Here is an 11388-nt window from a genome sequence, read left to right as displayed (position 1 = left end):
CTAGGTCAAAGGGGTGCCTTGGATTTTATCCTTGCCTTCCCCTTTGTCAAATGTGACTCCCGAACCTTTTTCTTTGGTTTACGTGGACTAGGAGTCGTTTAAAAGGGGTTTCTTACTACTTTTTCCTATTTTTCTTTAAAAATTCATTTTTTGGTGACTTGGTACACCTTAACTCATTACCAAGTGGCGACTCCAATTTTTGTTTCAAAAACCCTTTTTAAACTATAATTTTGGGTCAAATCGTCGCATTTTCAAAACCCCATTTAGACCCATTTTTATTTTAAATAACGATTCATTTTCCAAAAAAAAAAAAATACATTTTTTTAAACCATTTCATTTTATTTATTTATCAAAAAATGGGGCGCGACAGTTGGCGACTCCACTGGGGACATTCGAGAGTCCGAGCAAATTTGATTTAATCAATCTTTTTCTTCTTCTAAACCTTTTTATTTATCACATTGGATGTTTAGGGTTGCATTTTTCCCTTTTCTAGGATTTTTAAATTTCGCGTATCAACTCACTTCCTCACACGTTCGCCTACGATTCTTTTGATGAATGGATGTTTGTATGTGATTCCGCGCTTTGCATTGCATTTGGGAGGGGATTCTACCTTAGAGCCTTGCGTGGGTTCTCGATCCCTCCCCTCCAAAACGTGCACTATCATACGCGCATACGCTTTATTATTCATCCCTCTTTATTTTCTTTTTAGTGGCTTGTCACGCCACTCCACCCTAGTAGGATTAGGAGACCCACTTGGACGTGTGACCGTGGCACGACGTGTGCGTAGCACGATCCAATGGGTCACTCGATCTTCCGCTTTAAACTTTGGGTTAATAGCCTTTAGTTTTTAGTCGAAGGTTGAGGATTTTTATAGATTCACTCAAACATGCAGCCGTAACACGACGTGTGCGTAGCGGTGTTTGGGGAATCGTTCGATCCACCGACAAAGGGCCTTGGGAGTGATGACCCTTGGTCACAAGTCTGAAGGCTCGGGGACCTATGACTTATCGAGTCTAGATGCATTAGTGAACCCCAACCTCATGCATCCATTTTAGAATTGCCTAAGGTAGAGTCGACCTTACCCTATTAGGGACACCATGCACGAGGGGAGGGATCCCACCCTCTTTCCTTATTTTTTTTGTTGCTTTTGTATTATCTAATTGTCCAACGTGTTATGTGATTATGTGTTGAACTAACGTTTCCTTGTTTCTTATCTTTTGCATTCACAAACGTTAGGAAATAAGAGGTCTGGCATGACCTCCTTTTAGGACCTACCCTTGTAGATAGGCTATTGCACGTTTGAAAATTGTGGTACATTTTGTTCATAAATTAATAATGCCATACCATTTTAGACCTACCCTGGCAAATAAGGGGTTCCTTAGGTCACGTTTCATTTCGAATTGCATTTTTCCTGCTTTAATAAATGGCATCATGCATAAACCCTAGAAAGGGAATGCCACATAGGGAATCCCGTGTTTAGGAATAAGCCACCTTGTGTCTCGGATACCTAATCCAACGAGACTTGCACGTTTACATTTTGTACCATCCAAAGGGGTAGTGCACAAGGTAAGGTAGGATCCGATCATTTTCATAGAGTGATTTTTGGAATATGAGCATCTAATAATCACTTTTTGGCCATTTTATCAAAAATTGGTAAAATTCCCTGGCATGAAGGACATTAATTTGAAAAAAATTCACAAATGATTCCTCCTATTGAGACGATAAATAAATTGAGGCCAAAATTTGATTTTTAGAAGGTCATAGACTAATGCACTTTAATAATTTTGAAATAACCAATGGCCGGACAATTCAACCAATCCATTTTGCCAATTCATTCAATAAATCATCAATTTGACTAATTTACCCTTTTTTGGGTGATTTGGTCGATTTTTGAATAAATCATCAATTTCAATCAATTCATTTGATCAATTTACCCTTTTTAGGGTCATTTGGTCAATTTTGAATAAATCGTCAATTCATTTGACCAATGTACCCTTTTTAGGGTCATTTGACCAATTTACCCTTTTTAGGGTCATGTGACCAATTTACCCTTTTTAGGACCATCTGGTCGATTTTGAATAAATCGTCAATTCATTTGACCAATTTAACCTTTTTAGGGTCATGTGACCAATTTACCCTTTTTAGGGCGATCTGGTCAATTTTGAATAAGATCCTCAATTTCATGCGATCAAATTCCTTTTTTAGGATGATCCGGCCAATTTTGAGTAAGTTTTTAAACTTCATTTAAGTCATTTGACCCGTTTCCCTTTTTAGGATAATCCGCTCGATTTTTAAATAAATTGTCAATTTCACTCAACCCATTTGACCAATTAGGGTTTCAATGTCAATTTCAAATTGGGAAACTTAGTCGATTTTTGAGAAAACCATCCATTGCATCCAGCCATTTGATCAGTTGGGGTTTTAACCCGTGATTCACTGAGAAATTTTATCAACGAATTCCAATCTCTTTGATAGGAAGTTCGTCAAGGTCAAACCCGTGCGTTTTTGCAAAATCTTGTATCGATCAAAAGTGATCAATCCATTCGGACGTTGACCTCATTTTGATAAATGTCTCTCGTCTCTCCAATTGACTAAATTTTTCAAAATTATTTTTCACTCAATGAGTTGATCAGATCCATCAGGTACGGTATAGTGCCTACCTCAGAGGATTGCATTTTCATGCTAGGCCTACCCTTGGCACAAAAAGGGTTCCCCCATAGGACATGCATCCGAATTTTCTGGATATCTACTAACTCTTGTCTTTTTCTTTTCCCTTTCTTTATTTTCTTTGGAATAACTAAGCGAGGATTGAATCTAAAGGCAATTTTTCAAAAATTCTCAGGTAATATTTAAACATAGCTTCTCGTCGAAGCCCCATCATAACACGATCCCGTAGTCAAGTCCAAAGGAATCGTGTAAACATGAGTTCACAACCAGAACAGTCAGATAGGTCTGCTACTACCGCTCAACCCGAGACTGCAAGTTTGGGGATTCAGTTGACTGAGATGCTTACCAAGTTTGGGGAAATGGCGTCAGAAATGGCCACTCAGAAGAAGTTGATTGACGAACTCGTTAGTAGCGGAGTGCAACCTGAGCCTGTACCCGTTACACAACCACAATCCGAACCATTTGTTATTCCTCCATTTCAAACCACCTTTGAGGGAACTTTTAACCCGCAATATGCTTTTACTCAAAATCCTCCTTTCTACCCTCCTTATGGTCAAGGATTTCAGCCTCAAAGCGACCCAAACATGCATCAGAACCCACCAGCTTTTTATCAAACCACCGCGGAGCCCGTGGTGCCGGAGCACACTTTTCAAAATAAGCCAGAAGTGGGAGAGTCGTCTGCCCAGATTAATATGAAGTTACTTAAACGCTTGGATCGTTTTGATGAATTTATCAGGAAAAGCCAAGGTTTAAGCAAGCAAGGGGTGCTGGATTACGATGATTTGTGCCTATTTCCAAACGTACAACTGCCGGAGGGGTTCAAGACTCCGAAGTTCAACAAATATGATGGCACGAGCAACCCAAAGACGCACTTGCGCTTGTTTGCTAACAAGTTGGGCAAGCCAGTGGATGACGAGAATTTGCCGTTGAGATTATTTCCAGAAAGTTTAGAAGGGGATGCTCTCGACTGGTATTCCAACCTAAAGCCGGAGGAAGTGAAGACCTGGCTTGATCTGTCTAATGCCTTCATTAGACAATATGAGTATAACTGTGAGCTAGCGCCAACTCGGACTACTCTGGAAGGAACGAAAAGGCGACCATCTGAAGATCACAAGACCTATGCCAAGAGGTGGAGAAAAGTAGCTGCGAAGGTGGAACCACCGATGACTGAGGATGAAATTATTCGCACATTCATAAAGGCGCATGATCCTCCATATTTCGAAGAAATTTTCCGTATGACTGGTTGTTCATTTGCTGCCATTGTGAATAAATTGGAAGAGTTTGATGACTTTGTAAGAGCCGGGAAAATTGTCAACGTCTCTGCTCTCAAATCCCAGTTGGATGCTTTACAAGGTCAAGGAAGCAATGTGAAGAAACCGCCATTCAAAAAGAAGGAGGGGGATGCAACCTTTATTTGGAACCAAAGCCCTTCACCCCGACCCCGATACCAACACAATCCAACCTACCAACCACATTACCCTTACTATCCAAACCCGTATCCTGTATATACCACCAACATCCACCACCCTCGACCTCGCCCAAACTATCCAAACCCACCTTCAGCCCCTTTTCAAATTTCCCAACCAAATCCACCTCAAAACCGACCTCGCCCTCCATATAACCCAAGATTTCCTCCACCAAATAGACCTGTTTACAACCATCCTCAACCTCTTGAATCTTACAACCGACCACCTAGCCGTACATTCACCAATTTAGGCAGGCCTCTGGACCAATTATATGACCAGTTGAAGGCCGCCGGGAAAATTGGTACAGTACCCCCTCCTACCTACCCATATGGCATGCCCGCGTGGTATAATCCACAAGCTGTCTGTGCTTATCATTCTGGGGCCCCCGGACATGCCACCTTTGATTGCAAGGCGCTTAAGCATAAAATCCAAGATATGGTTGAAGCCGGGGAGATTGTAATCCGGAAAAGGGAGGCGCAAGGGCCGAACGTAAATAGGAACCCTTTGCCGGAACATGCCAATACCATTGGGGTTATTCTGGATGATACGGAGTATGTGGAACCAGTCAAAGAATTGGCAAGGGAAGCTGAAGTGTTTGGGGTCACAGACCAACCTTTTGTCATAGAACTGCCATTTGAAGAGGATGAGAAACCCTTTATCTTGGATCTCACGCCAGCTGAGAGTGAGTCTTTGGAGCCGGTGGTTATCGAATTCCCGAAGCAGGAGCCTGTCCTGAGCCTGCAACAAGTACCATGGAATTATGATGAACCTACTGTACAGATTGGGGAAAGGTCAATTGCAAAGAAGGAAGTATCAGTGGTCACAAGATCGGGGAAAATTGCAAGCCCGTTTGAAGCAACCATTCCGATTCAAGCAAATAATTCCGAGCCACCCGCCAAACCAACAATCACTGAGAAGGAAGCCTTGGATTTTCTTAAAAGGCTCCAGAGAAGTGAATACAATGTGATTGAGAAGCTAAGCAAGTCACCTGCCCAGATATCCATGTTGGATTTACTTTTTTCTTCAGATGTGCATAGGGATGCGTTGATCGAGGTATTGACTAAAGCTCAAATCCCTAGGGACATTTCTGTTGATAATTTTTCGCACGTGGTTGGGAGTGTGTTATTCACCAAGCAAATTACTTTTTCTGACGAGGAATTGCCGGCGGAAGGCATTGGACATAACAAGGCCCTGTACATAGTTGTGAGGTGCAACGGAAAAATGTTGCCGAAGGTATTAATTGACAATGGATCTGCTCTTAATATCTGTCCTTGGAGCACCTTGGAAAAGCTGGGATTACAAGATATCAAGCTGAGGCCTTCAGGGACCGTAGTTCGAGGTTTTGATGGAGCACAAAGAGAGCCAATAGGAGAAGTGGATTTAGTAGTTGAAATGGGACCCGCCCAGTTTCAAATAACCTGCCAAGTCATGCACTTTCCTAGTGTTTACAACGTTTTGCTTGGCAGGCCATGGATTCACAAGTCTGGGGCGGTGCCTTCTTCATTACATCAGTTGTTGAAATTTGTAGTAAATGACAAGCTGATAACTATATTTGCCGAAGAGGATTGCCTTGTAATCACCGATTCCGAGTCCAAAGAAGAGGGTAGCCGAAGCTCCACAGTGACCCCTCATAGCACATCTGATATTGTCTCCGTCAGTTGGATAACAAAGGAGGAGCAAGCTCTATCAAAGGCCAGTGTCATGATGGCTAAAGAAATGATCCGTGGAGGCTATGAATTTGACAAAGGGCTGGGACGAGATCTGCAAGGAATTTTGAAGCCAGTGGAGATTATTGAGAAAAATGATTCGTTTGGTTTGGGTTTCCGACCAACTGCTAAGGATATCAGAGAAATGAAGGAGCGCAAGAAAGCGGAGAAAGAAGGAAGGCAAAGGGTTCTTGACATTCCACCCCTGCACTATACTTTCCCACGACCAGCCGAGGTGATCATGTCAGAAATCAACCCAGTTGACGAAATTGAAGCAAGTTTGGCTCAATTGTTCGTTGGGGCAGCATTTGAGGATAGTGTTCCAGGCGAAGCTGAATTTCCTGACATCCCCGAAGGATCAATTCCCAATTGGACAGCCGAGTCCCTGCCCGTTCGGAAGGAGTTTCGGTAAACTAAAAGGGGTTTATCATTCATGTGAATTCATGAAAATACCTTTGCATCTGTAAATAGCCAATGAAAACAATTTTCCTTTTAACTAACGTTTGTGCATGTAAATATTGTTAAGTTTTCGTTTCAATTTGCTTTCAATCAAAGGTCTTTATGAAAATGCACAAGTTGTTCTTGTCATTGTTGTGTTGTTTATTCGATTGTTTATATTCATATTGCTTGATTCATTTGTTTGTTGTATGCTTATTTACTTATTATCCCACATTCGTTAATTCTTTCAGATGGCCAAAAATAAAATTATTTGACCCTTTGGATATCACAGTTCTGGAATACGATAATGGCAATCTCTATATCACTCACGACTTGGAGGTCTGTGAATCTGAACTCCAAAGCGAGAGTGATAATGAGGAAGTATTCGATTCTTTTGCAAAGGACTTTGAACAATATGAGGAAAAACCAAAACCGAACCTGGAAGAAACAGAAAAGGTTAACATTGGCACTGAGGATGAGGTTAAGGAGGTGCAAATTAGTATTCATTTGAATGAAAGGCAGAAAAAGGAGATGCTTGAATTTTTGACTATGTTCCAAGATGTCTTTGCGTGGTCCTATGATGATATGACTGGCATTTCAACTGATGTGGTGGTGCATAGGTTACCCACAGACCCTTCTTTTCCACCCGTAAAGCAAAAACCCAGAAAATTCAAACCAGATATGAGCCTCAAAATAAAAGAGCAGATTGAAAAACAACTCAAAACCAACATTATCATTGTTTCCCATTACCCAATTTGGCTTTCAAATCCTGTCCCTGTTCCAAAAAAGAGTGGAGAGGTAAGAGTTTGTATTGACTATAGAGACCTTAATAAAGCCAGTCCTAAAGATGATTTCCCTCTACCAAACATTCACATTCTCTTAGACAATACGGCCGGACATGAGATTGAAACCTTTTGCGATTGTTTCGCTGGCTACCACCAAATTTTAATGGCAGAGGAGGATAGGGAGAAGACTGCTTTCATTACCCCTTGGGGTACCTTTTGCTACCGAGTCATGCCTTTCGGTTTAAAGAATGCTGGAGCAACATATCAGAGGACCATGACAACCCTATTTCATGATATGATCCATCGGGAGATGGAGGTCTACGTGGATGATATTATAATCAAGTCTAAAAGGGCAGAGGATCACTTGGTTGATCTGAAGAAATTATTCGAGAGGTTACGGAAGTACAATTTGAAGCTAAATCCTGCAAAATGCGCCTTCGGAGCACCTGCGGGTAAGCTGTTGGGATTCATTGTTAGCAAGAAGGGCATAGAAATAGATCCGGCAAAAATCAAAGCAATTCGAGATATGCCAGTGCCAAAAACTCAGAAGGACGTGAAAAGCTTCTTAGGGAAGATCAATTTCATTGGGAGGTTCATTGGCCAACTAACTGCCACATGCGAGCCGTTGTTCAAATTATTGAGAAAGAATGTGCCGTTGTATTGGAATGAGGAGTGTCAACAGGCTTTTGACAAGATTAAAGATTATTTGTTGCATCCACCAGTTTTAGTGCCGCCCAAACCGGGCCGACCTTTGATTATGTATTTATCTGTACTCGATGGAGCAGTAGGGTGTGTTCTAGGTCAGCACGATGAATTCGGAAGGAAAGAACAAGCCATTTACTATCTAAGCAAAAAGTTCACGCAGTACGAGGCTAATTATTCATTCATTGAGAAAAGCTGCTGTGCATTGGCCTGGGCAGCCCAGAAGTTGAGACACTATCTGTTGAGTCATACCACGTATCTTATTTCCCGGTCTGATCCTTTGAAGTATCTTTTGGAGAAGCCGATGCTGACTGGGCGTTTGGCGAAATGGCAAATAATTCTATCAGAGTTCGACATTGTTTTCACCTCACAAAAGGCGGTCAAGGGGCAAGCTATAGCTGATCATTTGGCGGAAAATCCAAGGGATGATGATTATCAACCACTCCGTACTTATTTCCCTGACGAGAGGGTCCTATTTGTAAGCGCTGCAGATGATATAAGTGAACAAAGTCCTGAATGGAGGCTTTTCTTCGATGGAGCTTCAAATTCTCTCGGAGTTGGAATTGGAGCTGTTTTGGTGTCACCCGAAGGGAAGCACTACCCTGCCGCTGCCAAATTACAATTCGCTTGCACGAATAACATGGCTGAATATGAAGCCTGCATTTTTGGTCTCAAAATGGCTTTGGAAATGGAAATCAAAGAGTTGATAGCTTTCAGCGATTCAGATTTGCTCGTGAACCAAACTTTGAAGCAGTGGATAACCAAAGATTCAAAAATTCTACCCTACCATTGTAGCCTGCTCACTCTGGCCAAGCAATTTCAAAATTTGGAATTCAGACATCTTCCTCGAGCCCGAAACGCATTTGCTGATGCTTTGGCCACTTTAGCTTCCATGATCCAGTATCCAGATGAATTAAAAATCGAACCAATCCAAGTTCAACTTCAAGACAAGCCTGCCCACTGCTGGGTTGCAAATGAGTCTTTTGACAATGTTCCTTGGTATAGTGATCTTAAGGAGTTTCTTAAAACTGGGTCTTACCCTCTGCATGCTGGTACAAAAGACAAGAATTTTCTGCGTAGAATGGCTTCCAAATTCTTCTTAAATGGAGAAGTGTTATACAAAAGAACCTCGGATTTGAACCTTTTAAGGTGCATTGATGAGGATGAGGCTCAATATATGATGAAAGAAGTGCATAGTGGCGTTTGTGGACCTCACATGAATGGCCATTTGCTAGCAAAGAAAATCATGAGAACCGGATACTTCTGGCTTACTATGGAGCATGATTGTATAGACTTTGTCCGGAGATGTATAAAATGCCAAATGCACGGTGACATTATACGCGCTCCACCCACTGAGTTGCATAGCATGACCGCCCCGTGGCCTTGTTCAATGTGGGGTATGGACATGATTGGTACAATCGATCCTCCTGCTTCAAATGGACATCGATTTATATTGGTGGCAATTGAGTACTTTACCAAGTGGGTTGAAGCGGAGTCATTCAAACATGTCACGAAGAAGGTAGTGGCCAATTTCCTGAGAGATCACATCATCTGTCGTTTTGGAGTACCCGAAACGCTTATCACGGACAATGCCAAGAATTTGAACAATGACATGGTAGATGGACTATGTGAGCAGTTCAAAATCAAACACCGCAATTCTGCCATTTATAGGCCTCAGATGAATGGAGCTGTAGAAGCCGCAAATAAGAATCTGAAGAAAATTATCCGCAAAATGACAGAAAAGCATCGCGATTGGCATGAAAAGTTGCCTTATGCACTCATGGCGTACCGGACTTCTATCCGGACATCGACTGGGGCAACGCCATATTCGCTTATGTATGGGATGGAAGCTGTATTACCAGCTGAGGTTGAAATTCCGTCGCTACGAATCCTTATGGAAGCTAAATTGGAGGAGGCCGATTGGATCAAGCAGCGCCATGAGCAATTGACTTTGATAGATGAGAAGCGATTCAACGCTATCTGTCATGGTCAGTGTTATCAAAAGCGTGTGGCCCGGGCTTACAACAAAAAGGTCCATCGGCGGGCATTTGAAGAAGGTGACAAAGTGCTAAAGCGAATCTTGTCGATGCAAGATGAAGCTAAAGGCAAATTTGCTCCAAACTGGCAAGGGCCGTTCATTGTCCAAAAGGTATTACCTGGCGGAGCTCTTATTTTGGCGGAAATGGATGGACGGGTTTTCCCTCAACCCATCAACTCAGATATGTGCAAAAAGTTTTTCATTTGATAATGCAAATTTTCTTCAGAAATCCACGCAAATGGCGAAAATGCAAGTCAGGCCATCTTCTTTTACACTAAAAACATTTTTATCTCTACTTGTCCCCTTTGAGCCATCAGAATTGACAAATTTCGTTTGATAACCCTTGAGAATTGCAAACCCCACACTGGGGCAAATTTGTTTCGAAAAAAAAAGAAAAGAGAGAGGGAAAAAACCCTATACTGGGGCAAAATTAGTTTTCAAAGAAAAATGCAAAAAGTGAGGAAAATGCAATGAAAAATGCAAAAAGAGAAAAAGCTGATCAAACTGGGGCAAATTTTCCTCAGTCTTGGAGTTGTTTTCGGATAGTGCAATCTCAAGTTATTTCACCCTTCGTATCAAATCTGCTTTCAACCTTCAACCTTTTTCAAAGCACCCCACCGGACCTCATTACAAAGCCCAAAGTCCTGGCTTTCGTCACTTGCTGCATTTCTATTAGAAAATTTGTTAATCAACTGGCAGGTGATGTCTGTAATGTCTTCGCCTAATCTTATAAGGGAAGTACATTTTACTGATGCCAGAAATCTTCAATTCATATTTCTGAGCCGATAATGGTCGAGATATTTCATGGTTCTCTAGGTGAAAACCCGAAAGGGCGCCTCAAAAAAAAAAAAAAAAAAAAAAAGGAAAAAAAAAGGAAAAGAAAATAATAACAAAAAGGGTGGGGGCAACCTAAGTGAAAACCCGAAAGGGCGCCTCAAAAAAAAAAAAAAAAAAAAAAAGGAAAAGGAAAAGAAAAAGGAAAAGAAAAATAATAACAAAAAGGGTGGGGGCAACCTTGGTGAAAATCCGAAAGGGCGCCAAGGTAGGTTTTCTCAACAGACAAGCTCAAGAAGGAACAGCTGGTGACTTGGTGCATTTAGGGTTTTCCTCATATTTGTGATACTTCTGCCAATATCGGGTTCCAAGGAGAAAATATCCAAAGTCTTGAATATGATAGTCATCGGCTAAATTTGTATTATTCTTTACAAATATTCTTTGGCAAAATGTATCTTTATAAACCTCTTGGTTGTTCTCAATTATTTGTGTATGAATGCTTATGATTGTATACATTCTTTTGCATGCTCATTTTTGTTTAATATAGGAAATCATCTTGCATATACATTGATTTTTATATGACTAATTTTCATGCATCATTCTTTCACCATTAAATTCAAATGAATGATAAACCCTGAGGTTTGTGTAAAGATAGGGGATTCAATCATCAGTTACAGGGAGAAACATACAAAAAGTTACCACCTGGATTGGGTGACGTGGTAAATCTGCATTTTATCAGCCTCAGAAATGGAAAGGTTTAAGCTAGACACCGCGGAACAGAGGCAAAAGTGTCACAAGACTCATGTCTACAC

General features: G+C 41.4%; 1 protein-coding gene across 1 annotated transcript; it reads left to right on the top strand.

The window, feature by feature from the left end:
- The first annotated feature begins 4568 nt into the window (after window positions 1-4568).
- Window positions 4569-10009, top strand: LOC113771103. The gene is made up of 3 exons (XM_027315724.1): window positions 4569-5462; window positions 5805-6026; window positions 6692-10009. Exons 1-3 carry the CDS (start codon window positions 4569-4571, stop codon window positions 10007-10009), a joined length of 4434 nt encoding a protein of 1477 aa, XP_027171525.1.
- The last annotated feature ends 1379 nt before the right edge of the window (window positions 10010-11388 follow it).

The sequence above is a fragment of the Coffea eugenioides genome, chromosome 5 (genome assembly GCF_003713205.1).
Source record: "Coffea eugenioides isolate CCC68of chromosome 5, Ceug_1.0, whole genome shotgun sequence".
NCBI lineage: Eukaryota > Viridiplantae > Streptophyta > Magnoliopsida > Gentianales > Rubiaceae > Coffea > Coffea eugenioides.
This window is presented reverse-complemented; position numbering and strand designations above follow the sequence as displayed.